Source organism: Peromyscus californicus, unplaced genomic scaffold, assembly GCF_007827085.1.
Source record: "Peromyscus californicus insignis strain IS unplaced genomic scaffold, ASM782708v3 Scaffold_18__1_contigs__length_77618521, whole genome shotgun sequence".
NCBI lineage: Eukaryota > Metazoa > Chordata > Mammalia > Rodentia > Cricetidae > Peromyscus > Peromyscus californicus.
In genome coordinates this window covers 17,854,756-17,875,390 of record NW_026294480.1, presented here as the reverse complement: position 1 = coordinate 17,875,390, position 20,635 = coordinate 17,854,756, and the positions used below count along the sequence as shown (strand labels likewise).

Here is a 20,635-nt window from a genome sequence, read left to right as displayed (position 1 = left end):
AGTGATTACAGCATGCACAGATACCTTAAAACATGCTGAGTTCATACTACGCAAGAAACTTTTCCCTTACCTCTAAATACACGTGTACAGAAATCACTGCCAGATGAGTTCCTGCTTTCAGCCCTCCATTAAGCTACGCCTCCAACTATATGGACATCTACTGTTATAAAGAGCTCCAGGTCAATTAAAACAAGGTTATATACAGTAATTTTTATCAGTAGTTTCTTATAAGAAACATTATAAAATGGGCTACATAATACAAGAGACACATCAATAAGTCTCTGAGGGAGGACCTTTTTTTGAGAAATATGACAAATAAATTGGTTTAAGTATGCATTATAAGTGAATACATACCATGCTTGTCTTTCTGGGTCTGAGTTACCTCACTGAAGATGATTTTTCTAGTCCCAACCATTTGCCTGCAAAATTTCATGTTGTCTTTTTTTTTTTTTTTTACAGCTGAGTAATAGTCCATTGTGTGAATGTACTACATTTTCTTTATTCAGTTTTAAGTTGAAGGACATCTAGGTTGTTTTCAGGTTCTGGCTATTACAAATAAAGCCACTATGAACATAGTAGAGCAAGAGTCCTTGTGGAATGACTGAGCATCCTCTGAGTCTAAGCCCAAGAGTGGTATTGCTGGATCTTGAGGTAGATCAATTCTCAATTTTCTGAGGAACTGTCATATTGATTTCCATAGTTATTATAGAAGTTTGCACTCCACCAACAATGCAGGAGTTTTTCTCTTACTCTATATCCTAACCAGCATGATCTGTCACTTGTGTTATTGATCTTAGCCATTCTGATAGGTGTAAGATTGAATCTCAAAGTAGATTTGATTTGCATTTCCCTGATGGCTAAGGATGTTGAACATTTCCTTAAGTGTTTCTCAAGACATTTAAGATTCCTCTACTGAGAATTCTGTTTAGGTCTGTACCCCTTTTTCAATTGTATTATTTAGTTTGTTTATGCCTTTTTTTTTAGTTCCCTATATATTTTTCATTTAACCCTCTATTAGATGTGGAGTTGGTGAAAATCTTTTCCTATTCTGTAGGTTGCCATTTTGTCCTATTGACAGTTTCCTTTTCCTTATATAAGCTTCTCAGTTTTATGAGATCTCATTTATTAATTGTCGACATTAGTGTCTGAACCATCAGTGTTCTGTGTAGGAAATTGCCTCCTGTGCCAATGTTTTCAAGGCTATTCCCTATATTCTCTTCTATCTGGTTCAATATTTCTGGTTTAGTGTTGAGGTCTTTGATCCACTTGGACTTGAGCTTTGTGCAGGGTGATAAAAATGAATCTCTTTTCATTCTTCTACCTGCAGACATCCAGTTAGACCAGCACCATTTTTTGAAGATATTTCGTTTTTCTGTTGTGTATTTCTGGCTTCTTTAGCAGAGGTCAGGTGTCCATAGGTGTATGGATTTATGTCTGGGTCTTCAATTCAAATCCACTAATCATCTTGTCAGTTTTTATGTTAATACCATGCAGTTTTTATTACCATAGCTCTAGTTGGGGGCAGGTGAGGATGGGAAGAGGATGGGTCAGTTGGAGGAGGGAGGGACAGAGGGAGACACATACTCCAATAAGGCCACACCTCCTAATCTTTCTAATCCCTTTAAATATTACAGCTATTATTCAAGTAAGCATGTTATTCTTGTTAAAACCAACACAATAATAAGACATTTTAACAATAACTCACATATATATGGGAATCCACATAGTAAACAAAGTATATAATTTAAGGAAGATGGATGAAATATAACCTTCACCATATGAATTCTAGATAAGTAGAATATACAAGAACAGGCAGAGGAATTGAAAGAAGAGGGGAGATGGTTTCTGGAAATGAAGACAGAGATTACTGCAATGGATTTGGAACTCAGGAATGATTTGCAGATGAAGATCCACTTCAAAGAACAAGTAAATTGTGGTTTTAACCATTTCAAAGGAAGAAAGCGTGTGTTAAAACCAGTTTAGGTAAAATTCCTTGAAAATGGTTTGCTTCAGTCTCTTTGTTGTTCACTCTTCTCAAGACAACTATTCTGTTTGCCTCCTAAGAACTATACCCATTTTTCTCCACCTCCCTCCAGGAAGTGTGCCTACCGCTAAGGCTGATGGAACACATACAGAAAAGCATTTCTGTCTGGGGAGAAGCCCAAGTATGTTAAGCTCTTGCTGTGTAAGCTTGAGAGGCTGTGTCTGAAAAAACAAGAACCCACTTCATCACTAAGAGAGATAGTGTGTCCCTGTAAATGCAACACTCAAGGAAGATGGTAGACAGAGACAGGAAAGTCCCTGCAGGTCTGGGGTAGCTAGTCTGACATATTCAGCTCTGAACAGCAAAGAGGCTGTGATTCTAATGGCCTAACATCTGAAGTTGTCCTCACCTCTAACTAAGCACCATGTCATGAATGAGCTCATACACACACATGCAAGATACACATGAACAACATTAAAAAAATAAACATTTTTATACTAAATGGTTGGTTATATTTAGCAACAAACTAATAATTGGATGACATTCCTGTAACATGTTACATTCATGTATACATTGAAATGTTTACACTTGAAACCATAATGGTACAATGTTCTCTTTCATTTTTATAGAAACAGCTACATTTTCCAAATCAGATATTTCTCTTCCCAGCACCTCCATGTTCTCTGCACGCTCATTAAACATGCCCTGGCAAATGGCAAATGAAAATAAAAATCAGTGCTGGGCATATTTATACACATGCTTTTTCAATTTGATGGGTACTTTTCAACTCAAAAAAATATGAACATACTGCCTTTTAATGCAGCAGTTCCAAACCCCATTTGGAGAGTGGCTAGGAAACATTTAACTTTAGATTAGCTTCCTCCAACTTTTAAGAACTGAAATTCAAGATTTGTTTCTGTGCTGAAGCTAGGCCTCAGCAGCTTTTTAAAGCTTCTCTCGGCATCTCATTTTCACGCACCATCTGAGATGACTTGAAACACATAGAAAATAACACCATCACTTCCACACACACACACACCAAAAAACTATCTGGACAGTGCCTATTTCTACATCCATCATTTATGGGACTCTTTCTAGGGGGAGAATTTTATTTTAAGTGTCAATACTAAAGGATGATCTTATTGGAGTTGGCGGCTTCAGTCAGCAAATGTAGCACCTACTCAGAAAAACCTTTTTAATGCTTGGGAGAAGACACAAATATAGCTGTTATTTTTATATAATTAGTATTTTTTTTGGTGTGAAGCTTTAGAGAACTACAGAAAATGATGTAGTATTATATTTTTAACAATCAACACTATCCAAAGATGAGGAATGACATTCTCAGTTCTTTTGGAAATAAGACATAAAATTAGCTACATGGCATAAACAGAGGCTAAAATCCATCACCACCAAAAAACTGGAGAAAGCAATTTTATGTATTGAGATCAATTGCTGGAAACACTGGAGTTTCAACATTTCTTAAGATTCATAAAAATGCCACATTTTCCATCCTCACAGTTACATTTTATTTTAAGGAAATAAACAGAAGAAAACACACAAATGAGTACTCCCTCGCACACACATTCAACATATCACTTATGAGAAAACTGGCACTGTCCTTTGACTAAGTCTATTTCAATATATGAATATAATGCTGAAATCTAAAAGGATAATTTTTAAAACCTCAGACAATATGGAGATAGAATATGGGTTTAGTAATTGGAAAATAGCTACTAATTTTTTAATCAAATATAAGTACATAGAGATATAATTATATGATTACAATTGCAGAGCAATATATATATTTGTTTTACCATTTTTATTTCCTAAATTTATATGCCTATATAATCAAAACATAAAGAGTTAAGTTACATATGATGAACTTCTTTCATCTCAGCTCTTGGGTTGTGGATATAGATGGGTCTTGGTGACTTTGAGGCTATCCTGGTCTACATAGGTAGTTCTAGGCCAGCCAGGACAACACAGTGAGAATATGTCTTAAAAAAACAAAACAAAAAAAAAAAGATATGTTTAAAGAAATTGTTGTCAGGTAAAAGGACAGGATTTATCTGATCTTGTACAATTTCACAGTAAAACTGTATTACATTTTCACTAAATGAGATTTTACAATACTCAATACCAAGTTCATTGTCACTAGTTTGCATACATGTAGGTCAATTAGATCCTGGATAATTTGATACTGGGTCAACCCTATATCTGGTTCCGGTCACCCAGACACCTCCATCAATCAGCACTGAATCAGTTGTGGTAACTCTTGCTTAAGCAGCTGTGAGTGTCTGTGATACCTTTCTATATTTTGGTTGTGCAGAGACTGGAGAGATAACTCAGTGTTACACAACACTTGGTGTTCTTGCAGAGGACCTGACTTTAGTCTCTAGAGCCCACTTAATGACTCTCAACTCTCTGTCTGTAACTCCAGTTCCAGGAGACTGGCATCCTCTTCTGGCATCCCTGGAAACTAGGAGCACATGGGATGCACATACACATAAGCAGACAAAACACTCCTATACCTAAAATAAAAACAAATATTATCAAAAGACACCATGGTGTCATTCACCACTAAAATGAGATGTGCGTTTATCAATTTATTGTAGCCAACAGTTTTAGCATTTTTTTTAACGTATTGCTTCTGACTTTTCAACCTCTGTAAGACTAGCTTTTTTAAATTACAAGGTTAACCATAGAAGTTAGAGGAGGGAACAGCAGCAATTGGATTTCACTTGGATTTTAGAGAGGACTGACAGCACATCTGCTTTTATATTTTTAAGTCAGTTTGAAAAGAAAACAGTTTTGACTTTAATCAAATGATATGGATTTTTTTTTTGGTAACTTTACTTGAATCACACTGTGAAAACCCAATTAAGATTTTCACTCAGTTCCCAAAATATCTGCACGTATTCTCTAAGCCATTGCAAACTGGTTACTGCTCCTAAAATCATCCCTATTGCATGGAGCCTTTGCCTGTCTTATACCTTAACATAAATTTGAAAGTGAAAGTAATACCCACTGCATTGAATGTCTTTAATAGTGTGGTTGACAATTGTGATTTGAAATTCATAAGTTCAAAGAACATTTTTCTACAGCTTGATTTTACGCTTCAAATTCCCCGTGCTTTACAGCAGTTTTAAAAAATAGGATGGAAAAAAAAACCCTTCATCCCATCATTCCCAGCAATATCCCTTATGCTGAAATAAAATGCATGAAACTTTTTAAAGGATAATCCAAATCATAGAGTCTGCCATTTTCTTATTTCTTTAAATATTTCTCTCAATCATTCTTAAATTCCTATGATTATATTCTATAGCAAATATACTTCAGAGCAAATTTAGATATAAATACAAATTTATAACATGAATGAATTCATCTTAATAATATTTTGAGTGATGTTATTATACTGAAACTAAACCAAAATGTTTAAGTTGTCATTTAAAGGTATAACCAGAGATTACACTTTTTTTTTTTTTTTTTTTGGTTTTTCGAGACAAGGTTTCTCTGTGTAGCTTTGCGCCTGTCCTGGAACTCACTTGGTAGCCCAGGCTGGCCTCGAACTCACAGAGATCCGCCTGGCTCTGCCTCCCGAGTGCTGGGATTAAAGGCGTGCGCCACCACTGCCCGGCTAGAGATTACACTTTTAATTGAATTTTTCAGTCATATATTTTAATGCCAATTCATAGAAATCTAAGTATAAAAGGATAAGAAATCACTTGAAAATAATTTAAAAGCTATCTTTCCTGTTGAAACATTAATAAAACCAAAAGTCATGATAACAAAATATCTTCTAGCAGAACATTGCCTGCATATAAATTTTAAGGTCAAGACAAAAATAATTACAGTCACTATCAAAGTATAGCATGCTTCCTTCAAGTGATGTTCTGATTAAAATAGGCTCTTAAATGTAAACTTGAATAATTAATCCAAATATCTATTCTCAAGTGAGCACTTGGCAGTGTTTTGACCACCATTTGAATAAAAATAGCATAATCTATAAGAAAATATGCTTTGCGGGCTAACACAGGTTAAGAGTGCTTGCTACTATTGCAGAGGACTCAAGTTCAATTCCCATCACCCATAACATGATGCTCACAACCACTTTTGAATCAAACTTCCTGGGACCAAATACCCTCTTCTGGCCTCTATATATAATGCACTCAAATGAACATACGCACACTCAAACATTTAAATAAAAATTAAAATTAAAATATTACACAGTACATTTAAAATTTTAATACATTTTATTTACATTCATATATAGTATGGTTGATGAACTTATATGTAACATAATATTTCATGTATACAATATTTAATATATTTCTTTGTTCTGGAATGGCTTATAGAGTGCCAAGGCTATGTTCATCTCTCAATTATTCTTGGACTTCACTTTGAACAATAGTGACTCAATGTATCATAATGACACATATATTCTTGAGTTTCTCCTCAGCTGGCATTAAACTGTAACTAATTCCATGATATAATCTAATAACATGAACATGTATTGAATATCAAAATAAGCTAAATGAATTACAATATTTCCAGTATATAAATAATGGATATTTCTTACACAGAACAAGATAGAACTAAATCATCTGTTATTCTGAAAGCATAATAATTGATCTTTGTTTGATTCAAAAGTGGTTGTGAGCATCATGTTGTGGGTGATAGGAATCGAACTTGAGTCCTCTGCAATAGTAGCAAGCACTCTTAACCTGTGTTAGCCCGCAAAGCATATTTTCTTATAGATTATGCTATTTTTATTCAAATGGTGGTCAAAACACTGCCAAGTGCTCACTTGAGAATAGATATTTGGATTAATTATTCAAGTTTACATTTAAGAGCCTATCTTGTCCACCTAATCTTGGACAACTCATTTGAACACTCACTGAAAGAATTCACTCTTTCCTTTAGGACATGTTCCCATAATTTCACTTTACCTAACATCTTGCTGGAATCAGCCCTTGGATCCTACCTTCCTGTCTTTTGGGAGCTCATAGTTTGTTATTTTTGAGTTAATATTTCTTTAAACAGTGATCATTAAAATGAAACAATAGCTACACTTACGATGTGTCTCATTTCACTCTATGACTATGTTATTCTTGAAAATATGTATGATAACTAAAGAAAACTGTCAAAATAAATTGTTTTAGTCCTGTTGGTTTACTAGGGACTGTAAATTCCTAGTATCTATCATTTATCATGAATAGAGGATCGATTAAGCAATATATCTGAAGAATTCCAAACGTTAAGACTATCAGTCAATATAGTACACATGTACCTCGTGCGTTAAAAAAAAAAAAAATTGTGCATTTTAATTTTTATTTCATTCTCTTAGAATCAGTTCGTGTATGTGTGCACATGGAGTTGAGTGGGTGCCATGGGTTGGTAGAGCTTAGAGGACAACTTTGAGTATTCACTGCATCTTCCATCGCATTTGTCACAGTGACTCTCCTTCACTGTCTTCTACACAATTACAGTTTGCCTCTACACTTTTAGGGATTCTCCTATTTCTGCCTCCCATCTTTCAGTAGCAATGCTAAGATTACAAACAATGCTGTGTACTATGTATGGCATCCCATAGGTTCTAGAGGTTGAACTCAGGTCCTCTTGTTACAAAACAAGCTCTGGACCTTCTGAGTTATCTCACCATCCACAACTTTAGTTTCTATAATCAAGAAGTTGTAGTTATAACATGAAAATCAATGAAGTAGTAATTTAACTTATCTGATGAAATAAATTGTACTGCATGTAATTAGCTCTGTGTCTCTCTGTGTCTCTTTCTCAGCTGCATTCTGACTTGGACAAAGGAGAGGGCACTGTTAAATACACGCTCTCTGGAGATGGTGCTGGCACTGTGTTTACAATTGATGAAACTACAGGAGACATCCATGCAATAAGAAGTCTGGACAGAGAAGAGAAGCCCTTCTACACACTCCGTGCTCAGGCAGTGGACATAGAAACAAGGAAGCCCTTGGAGCCTGAATCCGAGTTCATCATTAAAGTGCAGGATATTAATGATAATGAACCAAAGTTTCTGGATGGACCTTATGTTGCTAGTGTTCCAGAAATGTCTCCTGTGGGTGAGTGGACAAACCAAATTTATATCAATGCTATGAACCCTCTTTAATAGTTTCTCTACATGCTGATGTAGATATCCTACTTATAAGAAGTCATTATTGTTTATATGTAAAAAATTTAATTTACTCTAAGAACTTTCATTATTCCCTCACCAATATAAATACATATGAATAGAATATGTACCATTCTTAACTATTTCCTAATGAATTGATTTATTTGATTCATAATATCTACTTATATTTAAATGTGTAGTTCATTCAGACATGACTTGATTGCCATTGACACTATTCAGTGATGAGGGTAACTACTGAATTTCACTGAAAACCATTAGTAATTCTTAGCTCACAGTAAACAATTAAGGTATGCATTGAATTGGAACCAGAAATGAACCAAAAAAGGAGGTACTTTTCATTCTTTATGTATTACCTAGAATGAAATATGTGAAATCACTTTTAAATGTTTCCAGTGTTTTCAAATCATAATCATGCTATCATGAAGTCATTGATAGAAAATAATTATTAAAGTACAATGACATCATTATTATTAAGAACTTAAATATGAGCTGGTTATAGCCAATGCATACCTATAATCCCAGCACTTGTGCATGGGAGACAGGAGAATCATAAGTTCAAGGCCAGCATTGCATACATTTTGAGTTTAAGTCTATCCAGCTCTACTAGAAACCCTGACTCAAAATAATTAATAAAAAAAAGAAATTAAATTTGTCATAACATTTTACTAACAGCTTAAATTTGCAAAGTCCTATTTTGCATACAATAACATTTGGTAAATAATATATTATACCTTTAAAGAAAGTTTATTTAGTGTGTATGTAAATGTTCCTATGTGTATGTTTATGTACATACATGTGTGAGCATGTGGAGGACAGAGGTAAACATGGAATGTGTTCTTCAGGCACTCTTTACCATATTTTGAGAGAAGATATCACTAGTCAGCTAGACTAGGTGGCCTGCTGTCAATCTCCTCACTGTCCCTCCACAGCACCTGGATGTTGCTAAAGTTTTCCTGTCTGGCCCACAGTCAGGACAAACTCTCTCACCCGCCAGTTCCACAGCCACTCAGACCCGACCAAGTAAACACAGAGACTTATATTGGTTACAAACTGTATGGCCGTGGCAGGCTTCTTGTTAACTGTTCTTACAGCTTAAATTAATCCATCTCCATTAATCTATACCTTGCCATGTAGCTCGTGGCTTACTGGCATCTTCACATGCTGTTTCTCATCGTTGCGGCTGGCAGAGTCTCTCTGACTCAGCCTTTCACTTCCCAGCTTTATTCTCCTCCTTGTCCCGCCTATACTTCCTGCCTGGCCAATGGCCAATCAGTGTTTTACTTACCAACCAATCAGAGCAACACATTGCCATACAGAACATCCCACAGCATCTGGATTATGGGGCTTCAGGGGATCTGAACTCGGTGCCTCATGCTTGCTTGGCAGTATCAAGTACTTTAAAAATTGAGACATCTCCTTAGCTCCATAAAGGAAATTTTAAATTATGTCTTGAATATTACATCACTACAGCTAAGGTACAATAACAATTTAAAGTAACTCCTAGTATCTATCATATTTTGAAGGTACGGTTAATGCTCTCAAAACAGATTACAACTTGAACTGTAAGTATAAGACATGGTTTTATTTCCTAACCCTGATGCGTCTTATAGGAGGATTTTTGCTTTCCCTTCAAAGTCCTAACTATGCAATGAGGATTGTGCTCACTGAATAAGGTTAGAAGAACATTATTAGTTAAGGAAAAGTTGCATGGATTTACTATAAAAGTGTCTTATCCTGTGTATATGACTTATCATATATTCCAGAATGCATTCTCTCAGTCACCTGAGAAGCCAGCTGAAGATAGAACATGTAAATTTCTAGTGTTAATGTGCACAGTGAGGGCTGCATGTCTTCGGTGTTTTCTGATAAAGAGATGCATTTTCTAATGCAGTGTTATGACTACAAGAGATTTAGAAAAACAGTCAGAAAGAAAAATGTCTTATTAGAAAGTAATCCCAGAAAACAGAGTTTTATATTCTAGATGGAGAAAAATATAATAGTATGATGTACTTCAAGAAAAAAGGTTTTTAAGTGGCAAGGCTGTTTAGCAGACATTGTGTGAAGTAGAAATATCAGCATGAAATTAGAAAAATCATTGACTCTATTTTTAAACCAAAACAATGTCCATAGGACACACACACACACACACACACACACACACACACACACACACACACACACACCTATATTATTAGAAAAATTCTATATCATAAGATAAATAGTTAAATCTTTCACTATGCTTAGTGGAATAAATAATTTGTCCTTACAAATAAAGCCCTTACCTAAACATTTTGTAGCTAGGATATGAAGAAAAAACTATTATGGGAAATTTGGAGAAATGTAGGGAAGTTAGAAATAAAGTGGTCCTGGATTTTGCTATATTGGGGTAACACATAATTTTTTATAGTATGATATAATATAATAATATACATGAGAATAAATTTGTCAAAGTATAGCTTTAGGTACCACCACCAAAATTTGTTTTTGTTGTACATCTCAATTATTCCTATCTATCATCTATTTATCTATCTTTCTTTCTTTCTTTCTTTCTTTCTATCTATCTATCTATCTATCTATCTATCTATCTATCATCTATCTATCTATCAATCAATCATTTATCATATAAATATAGATGGCTGGAGAATGTAGATAGATATAGCAGAAAAGTGTTTATTAAATCTCAAAAGCATGTGACATTCTGTGTTGGTACATATTCTTTGAATATACAATCATAATTTTCTATTTTTAAATTAGCAAAAAGAGATATCAAACACATTATGAATTAAATGTTAAGATATGTGCAATGATTTACAGATGGGCCACTTCAAAATCTCACTTATACATATCAAATAGAGATTACTGGAAGGTGGTTGGATTTGTGGCAACTGTTATATGTGTTTTTCACAGCACACATAAACTTAAGTAATAGCTCTAAGGTATTCCGAGCGAAGCTCTTCCTTGTTGCCCTGGACTGCTTCAACTAAGCTCCAAGATCCATAACGCCAGTTCGGAAAAGCTCATTATTTTAATAATCTAAAGACATAATTTTTCTCTACTTAATTTCGCCACATAATTCCTTTTATTTTATTTTATTGCAATGTTAAATCTTCTTGTCCAAGACTCAATGGCATGTTGCATACTCAATTGACAATATAGCTACTTCTGTAACACATCAGATAGATGCAGACATTTAGTTATTCTCTATAAATAAACCGTTTTTAACCAATGACTGTGAACAGAAAAAATTAAATAACAAAGGAAGCCCACTCAACAGAAATATACATACAATAAATATCAAGGTGTGTGTCATACATATACATATATATGTGTACATATACCTTGATATTTATTGTACATATATGTACATATGTATATATATGAGAATGTAATAAGCAAAGCCATTATTTTATGTAATGATTAAGCTAATAATAAAAAGATAATAATAAAAGATCACAAATATGTAAGGAGCTAGTGTATTTGAAATATAAACATAAAATGAATAAATGTATTATTGAAGCAAAGTTTATTATGTAAATGTGAATACAGTCATAATGATTATAGAAAGGAAAGAATGCTCAAATAAATGTACAATGAAAATTATATGAAGTGAATATTACAAGGACTATAAGTATGTAAGTGAAGAAAATGATAAGAAAGATAAGATTACAAGGAAATTAATATTTTAGCCCTAATACAATACACTTAACACTCTCAAATTCAAAATTATCCTGGGGACTCTATGAATTGTTTGGGAAGAAGGTTGCTCTGATAATAACTTCTGTTACATCCACTCTGTCAGGGAAACATGCTCAAAGACAAACTGCTTCTACTTTGACCTAACGAAATTGCCTCTTGATCCAGAAAGTCCCCAGCTCCTTGGAGACAAATTTGGACTTTATGAATGTGCTCTTAATTCTTTAAGACCATGAACAGCACAGTGAATTACAATAATGTGTCCTCCATAATATCTGATGATTATGCATCTGGGGAACATATGGTTTCAGTTACTTTCATCCGGACTGCAGGCAGTTTGCAATTTTTAATGTGTATCCAAGCCTGTATCTTCTCCCTCCCCTTTGTCATATTGGATATCTTATTGGATTATCAATGACTGGGTTTCTATGACTGATTGTAGGAGTTTTCATTTATGAAGCAAGATTTACAGACTATGTTTTACCATTCCTTAAGCAGTTGTTAGGTATCGGATGATCACACTGGAGATGAATGTCCCTCTTCATATTTAATTGTCACAAAAACTTCCCTGTTGTAATTTCTATGCATAAGGAGTCAGGGATGGGTTTAGAACAAAGTTAATCACGGCTAAAGGGTGATTTTTTTTTTTTTTTTTTTTAGTCTCCAGTGCCCATTTGACCTTCCTTAAGGTTTAGAAAGCTAATTATGACATTGTCTAATTTTCATTATATTTAGGTATAATGCATAATTTGATGAGTCTTCTTGCTTAAAACCTATCAAAGTAGTAGGCTTTTTTTGGTCATGCTAAACAAATAAGATTAACCTAAATTTAAATAAATAAGCAAAAAAAATTAAGCTACTGCATAATAAAGATAAATAGCAAGTACATGTCTCCTTTTCCCCCTTTGATTATTATATGCTTTTATGTGATATTTTATAAGAAAAACTAAATATAATTTTGGTTATGTTTTGATCTTTTGATAACTTATTCATGGAGAATTTTAAACAATATATTTTATATTATTTCCTAAACCCCAATTCCTTCCATATCCTCCCTTCATCCGTATCTATACCACTTCAAGTTCTTTTACTTAAAAAAGTATCCAAAAACAGAACCCAATTAGTGCTGAACAATTATTCCTGAGCATAGAGCCTGTCCTTCAGTGTGGTTGATGTAAGCAATGCCACTCTCTTAAAGAACACTGATTTCCCCTTCCCCAACTGAAATCTTTTGCAAATAACTTCTAGGCCATGGATGGAAATTTGTCCCCATTTACCCTCTTCCCTACTATGATTTCTTTTTTAAGCTTGTGCAGGTCTTAGGAAAGCTGTCTATTGTCTCTGTAAATTCATATGTGTATCAGTCTCATTGTGTCTGGAAATGCTATTTATCTAAAAATCACCTAAACTTCTAGCTCTTATAGCCTCTACATTCATTATTCCACATAGATCCCTAAACCTCGAGGGGAAGGATGTGATAAAGGTATCCAATTTAGGACTGAGCACTCCAAGGTAGTTCACTTTCTGCACATTGTCCAGTTGTGGGTCTCTGTGGTAATTATCATCTACTGCAAGAAGAAGATTCTCTGATGATGGTTAAACAATATATTGATCTACAGGTATAGCTTGACAGTTAGAGAAGTATTATAAAGTGAAAGTTCCAGAAACAATATAATGGATATGGGATAGATAGACTATCATTGACATACACGGTAAGAACAATTATCAAGTAAGAATTAGATTTACAATATCCAGCCCATTTACATTTGGCAAATTCAGAGAAAATACTCCATTATCTGTCCTATCTTGGTATGGCCAAAGTTGTGTAACTGATTTACTTTCTATTCTAACTTGTATTACCAATCCAAAATTATCTTTTTAGGCCTCAAATCATTTTCTTAAGTAAACAATAAGCTTTTAGGTTTCTCAACCTTATAAACTTTGTATCTCTTATGTAAGTTTTTTTTTCTTTCTTTCAATCAGCAGCACCTCTTAAAAGAGTTATATCAGTTTTTGTTTTTGCAGCTTTCTCAGGCCCAATCTGCACATTTCTGCCCCATGTTGGGCTCCACTTGTACTTGGAATTTTCTTTGGGCCACCAACCATCTCCCAAATAAAGATGCACAGACTTGTTAATTAAGAATGCTTGGTTATGGTTTAGGCTTGCCCCACTAGCTCTATAAACGTAATTCAATCTGTTTCTATTTATGTACATTTGCCTCTGGGCTTTTTACCTTCTCTCATTGTGTGTGTCCTACTTTTCTGTTTCCTCAGTGTTTAGCTGGCTGGTCCCTTGGCGTCTTGTTGGTATCGTTTTTTCTTTCCTGCCCTTAGCCTAAATTTCTCCTCAAACTTACTATCATGCCTATAAGTCCCACCTTTACCTCCTCCCTAGCTATTGGCTGTTCAGCTTTCATTTGACCAATCAGGTGCCTTAGGCAGGCAAGTAAAGCAGCAACACATCTCTACATAATTGAACAAATGCAACACATCTTTGCATAGTTGAATATTCCACAACATTTGACTTTTAATCTATGCTAAATTTGCAAACTCTTATCAGTAGCTTAAGGCAACAGTTCTACTTTTGTTTGTTTGTATGTTTGTTTGTTTTGGTGTGTTTCTGTCTTTTTTTCCCATTAAGACATTCTTCTTCTGTAACCAAAATAGGAATTTTAAAGTCAGGAATTCACATTCTAATTTTTATTCTCCATTTCATTAGAACTTTATCAGTTGTCTCAATAAAATTTGACATTATTGCTCCAAATTACACATTGCAGGTAAGATTTAAATGCATATTAACATGTATTTCATGTGCTACTACTTTCTTTCAATTAAGAATAGTATTTTCCAGATCCCATTATGCTAACATTTGTGAATTTTTTTTCCCTAGGTATATTATAGAATATTTTGGATTTATGTGGTTTCAACAAGTGTGAACTAAGGGTGTTTTCTATTGTCAGGACTATTTACAAGAAACACTTTTTCTTGTTTTCTTCATCCCTTTCTCTCATGTGTATGTAGGTATGCATATGTTTGAACGTGTGTGTGTGTGTGTGTGTGTGTGTGTGTGTGTGTGTGTGTGTGTGTGTGTGTTTTCATGTGCTGATAGTATTCCTAGTGTACCATAGGATTCATCTAAAGGTCAGAAGAAACTTTGAGGTTTCAGTCATGGCCTTGTTTGAGATAGGACCTGATCTTGTTTTACTGCTGTGTGGAGTAGGCTCTCTGGTCCATGGAGCTTATAGAAATTCTCCTGTCTCCGTCTCCCATCTCCTTATTGGAACACTAGAGAAGGGCCGTACGTAGTGCTTGGTTTTACACGGGTACTGGAATTTGAACTCTTATCATCGTGCTTTGTGCCAAGCAGTTCTCTGGGATGAGCCATCCTTCCTGCTCAAGAGAAGCAGCTATGGCCTCCCTCACATTGCTGTCCTACCAAGTGTAGTATGCTTTGATCTGTCTCATTACAGATGAAGCTGTTTCAGTACTTGGGAAAAGTTGTGCAACAACAGTCTAATATTTCGTAATAGTTGTCCCAAGCCTCTAATAATATGCAACAGATATGCATTAACACACATGAACATAAATCTCTGAGTGCCTAAACAGGGTAGTTCTTACTCATGACATCTCATTAAGTTGCCAAGGTGTACGCTGAGGGTGTGCTATGATCAAAAGCTTCACTTGGTAATAATGTACTTATTATAACTGCTCGCTCTCAATTACTACTCAGGAGTCTAAGATTTCTCCTCAGTTGTGCACCACTCTTAACCCTTAGAATCTGACCAGCCTTCAATCAGGAAACAGGGTACTCCAGATCAGAAGCACACTGGAGCTGTGCCCAGGGAAGATCCCCAGAGTCAGTCTACACACTATGATCGACTTTCTGCTCCTCCCTCTCATTCTTGGTCATGCAGCATGTATTTAGCCTGTTCTAAGAAACTCAAATTCCCAGTAAAGCATGAATCAATTCTCTGTGGTGTAGAAGAATCTCTAGATGGTTTTATTAAATAAAAAAAAAAAAGCATGGAGGCAGATATAACAGTGAAAACCTGAGAGATCAGGGAAATAGGGAAAGCCACGGGTGGCTAACCTTAACTCACCAACTCTGCAGTTTCCAAATGCAAAATACTTCCTGTCTACCCATGCCATATGCCTTGCTATTCTGCCATCTGAATTGTTCTCTCTGTCCAGCTACTTCACTTCCTCTTTCTGCCCAGCTGTCACTTCCTGTCTGTCTGTACAGCCCTCCAGACCTCCATGGTTAACGAGTGTTGGAATTTAAGGCATGTGCCACCACACCTGGCTCTGTTTCCAGTGTGGCCTTGAACTCACAGAGATCTGGACAGAACCCTGCCTGCCTAGTGATGGAATTAAAGGCGTGTGCTAACATTGCATGACTTTTGTGTTTACTTATAATGGCTTGGATTTTCCTCTGATCTCCAGGCAAGCTTTATTTATTGGAGCACAAATAAAATATCATCACATTTCAGCACAAGTATAATATCACCACACTGTGGGGACAGATGTCCAAGATTTAGTTCTGGGGTTCTGTGACACAAATAAGTCCATTTTCTTAACTCAAGTACACCCAAGACAAAATGGTGAGAAAGACAGGAAATAACTTTTGTTGATATGTCTGCTGAAAAAGTGGGATAAACCACAGCACAGAGCCCTAGGTCATTACAAATGAATCACTCAGGTCAGCTGATTAGGCTTGATAGTTGGGGGGTAAACATAATTGTATAGTTCATATTTTAGGCTCTTGCTTCCTCTGTCTGCATTGTATCATCTGTTATATAGTATAACCTGTTGTAGTGGCATGCAGGTATTTTAGTTGTTCATAGTTGGATGCCTTTCCTCCTTTAAAGAGTCCCTCTAACATTCTCCAGAGCTGTATTTCTAGAAAGATTATTCAGGTTAGTTGTGCTCTGGTTCTCCCACTTGAAACTAAGGAATAATAACACTTTATTCTCAAGGATATTAGAAATAGGCAAGAGAAATATACATACACTTAGTCTACTCCTGTGTAATGTACTTTAAGTGGAGAAGGGTCCTAGTAATACTTTGTTGTTCATTCTCTGGAGACTTCTGGAGAAGGCGTTGATTACAGAGGTCCTGGCTGTTTATCTTTTTCCCTTTCCCCAGACAGCCAATTCTTACACCCAACAAAGAAAGCTCAATATTTTCCTTCACCCTTTCTGTAAGTTAAACCAAGTTTATTTAAAAACAAGATAGACCTTTTACTGCAATTTGCATTTCCTTTGGTGTAGAGGACTCCTTTACCTTAATGTGTGGAGACAAGCTGTTGATTTGTAAGAAACACCAATTATCAGATTACACTTATGCTTCACAATCTGTCGAGTGGCCTTAGCACATTTGATGAAATTGAGCTGAGCCTGATGGTCCCTCCTGTGTGAGCTGTGAAGTGTCCTCAGCATACTGCATGGCCGGGCTATTTCTAGGGCCAGAGGAGGTTATGACTATGTGTTAAAGGAACATTTTATTTCTGTGTTTGATTTCTGCATTTTTATTAGTGGTGCAATTGCTAAGGTAATGCGATTGGCAGTTTTTGTGCAGCCTTGAGAGAAATGTACGGATTGTTTTAGTGGCAGCACAATGTGTCCCCAAACATAAAGCATGCCACAGTGATAGCCGTACTCACAGTCACTGAGCAGCAATAAATGTTAAAAATTAACAAGAAGTTTCTTTTTTCCTAAACTGCCAAATGACACTAAGCATTAAATATATTTTAGCAGGAGTTGCTTCTTGGCCACAGAGTGGTACAAAACATTAAACGTATTTTCAAAGTATTTCTCTTTCCCTAGCCTCCGAGTGGTTGTAAACATTAAATATGTTTTATAAAAAGTGCTTTGCCAGCTACTGGCAGAATAGCTATGAACATCATTTTTCTTTAAAGTTGCCTTCCAGCTGTGGGGCTGTTTTCTCTTATTTGCTCTATTCTATTTATATTTTGTACACAAAGGCAGACAGGAGGCTACCTGGGCCCAATTGTCTATTGCTTTATAGTAAGCGCTCATGAGAGAGCAGTTGGACCTACATAAGGCAGTGATGGCCATAGTAGATGACTGAGGCTCAATTGCTTGGACTAGACAGTTCACATAGAAGTCAGTTCTAGTTTCCACATCCACTTATATTTGTTTCTCATTGTAAAATGTGTCTAAGAATAATGATAGGCATGCACTATCATTAATATTAAAGACACTATCATCAAGCAAACAGAAACTGATGGATTACTCTAATCAATCAAGGTGAAGATACCCCATGGAGCAAACAGCAACATGGCAAGCTATTAACTGAATGAGGTGATTAACCCTAAGCACTTGAAATCCTTTTCTGGAAATTATTTGGGGTAAAGATATGCAATTCAAAGACTTGGAATATTATGTCACCATACAAAAGACTTATTCCTATTAATTCTTGAAATATTTTCAGCTAAATTCTCACAAAAAAATTATCATGTGATATGAGATCATTTCACAAATAATCAGCATCTCACTGAAATCATAGGAACTGGGGTTGGGGATTTAGCTCAGTGGTAGAGCAAGGCCCTGGGTTCAGTCCTCAGCTCCAGGGGGAAAAAAAGAAAGAAAGAAAGAAAGAAATCATAGGAACTTAAAATTAAGCCAAATAAGTAGCCACTTAGAGGCATGGACTTTTATAAGATCTAATTATTTTCCAAACAATATGTTAACCCCATAGATTCAAATCAAAACTCTAATAGACATAGTATTAGTGTTTAAATGCTAAGGTAGAAAATTATTATAAAATAAATTACTGCCAAGTGTCACTCTCATCATTTTAACCAGTGAGTTGCATTTTCACCATAGTTCACTGGAACAAGTTGCAGGCTAAGATAAAAAGGGTGGAAAGTGAATTAGGTACATTTTAGACTCACCAAAATAGGCTAAATAATGGAGTTTTTTTGTCTGAATCTGTCAAATGTTAATGGACTAGACATTGTTAAGGAATGTAATTCTTGACTGTTTACCTTGTATATCCTTAATGTACTTATTGTATATAGTTTTTCTTAAATTGTTTATAACTTTCTTTTATTATTTTAGACAAAAAATGGGAAATGTGGTGTTATGTTGTCTACCCCAATATATGGTGTACCCTAATAAACTTGCCTGGGGATCAGACGCAGAGCCAGTCACTAAATTAGACATAGAGGCCAGACAGTGGTGGCACACATGCCTTTAATCCTATCACTTGGGAGGCAGAGATCCACCTGGATCTCTGTGAGTTTAAGGCTACACTGGAAACTGAGCCAGGCATGGTGGCACACAATTTTAATCCCAGCACTTGAGATCTCATGTCTTTGCTTGAAAAGAACACACTCTTTTAATCCCAGGAAGGGATGGCTGGAAGCAGAAAAGGTAACTAAGGTGTGAGGACCAGGAATTAGAGGGCTTTTTTTGTTTTGTTTTTTTGTTGTTGTTTTGTTTTGTTTTTTTGAGACAGGGTTCTCTGTGGGAAGCAGAGCCAGGTGGGTCTCTGTGAGTTCGAGGCCAGCCTGGTCTACAGAGAGAGATCCAGGACAGGCACCAAAACTACCCAGAGAACAAGAGGCATTTAAGCAGTTCAGCTGAGATCCATTCGGGTGAGGTCTCAGAGGCTTTCAGTCTGAGGAAAGAAGATCAGCTGAGGAGTTGGCAAGGTGAGGTTGGCTGTGGCTTGTTCTGTTCCCCTGATCTTTCAGCATTCACCCCAATATCTGGCTCTTTTGTTTTATTAATAAGGCCTTTCAAAATTTGTGTTATAGCAGGCATTTATTCACCATCCATGATAGTGTTCACTCTATACAAGCAAAGTCAACAGCAGATATTATCTGACCCAAGAAAGCTGAAATACTTTATTATCTAGCCCTTCATAAGAACAAGTCAACAAGCACTTAGCCTATTATGTGACTGGCTGAGCATCAAAAAACTTAAGACATAATACTACCATCCTGGAAAAGAATACTTCCAAAGAAAATCAAAGGTGAAGAAGATGAAGAGAAGAGGTAAGAGAAGGAAGAGAAAAAAGGAGTAGAAAAGATAGAAAATAAAATAAAAATTAAAATGAGAGGCTATATTAATTCATAATAGGAAAGTAAACTTTCCCCTTTAGTCCTTGATAGAAATATTGACTGAGGTTTTCTTATAACACCTCAGTCATGACCTGTAAGTACTAAATCTTTTAATTTTTGCTTGTTTCTTATTGCCTGGCAAAAAGTAATTCTTCAAACTCATGTTAATTTGTGTAGGTATACACACATTATTTTTGTGTGCAGCTGCACATGTGTTTGTGTGTGGGTGTGTGGTGCATGCTTTATGCTTGTGGAAACCAATGACAACCATAGTGTAGCTTCTTAGGTACCGGTCAACTTTCGATTAGTTTTGCTGTAAGTCAGTGTCTCTTTTCAACCTTTTTGCCCACCATGTAGGCTAAGCTATGTGGCCACTGAGCCCCAGCAATCTATCTGCCTAACTTGGGCCCCTCACCACTGGGACTGCATTCTGTACTATCCAGCAGGACATTTTTTAAATATGGGTTCTAGATATGAAACTCTTGCATTCCTGCTGTAAAGATAAAAGATAGCTCCCAATTGAGCTATCTCTCCAGCCATATAACTTTAATTTTTAGATCCAAACTAATAGTATTACTATTATGGTTGAAATTTACAGTTTTAAGATTGTGTTGCATTTTCCCTCCCCATCTCCTTTATTGATATTCACAAGTTAGGTTCCTCATTGATATGTAAACAAGTTGATGAATAACGGAAAAATTAAAAT

At 35.6% G+C, this 20,635-nt stretch overlaps 1 protein-coding gene across 5 annotated transcripts in view; it reads left to right on the top strand.

Annotated features, from left to right (window-relative positions):
* Cdh12 (cadherin 12) overlaps positions 1 to 20,635 on the top strand; it is a 988,903-nt gene that overhangs the window by 784,348 nt on the left and 183,920 nt on the right. For all 5 annotated transcript variants that reach the window (XM_052743072.1, XM_052743068.1, XM_052743069.1 and 2 more), the window contains one exon: positions 7,782 to 8,076. In XM_052743072.1, coding sequence (XP_052599032.1) covers positions 7,782 to 8,076 — 295 coding nt within the window. The remainder of the gene's footprint in view (positions 1 to 7,781; positions 8,077 to 20,635) is intronic.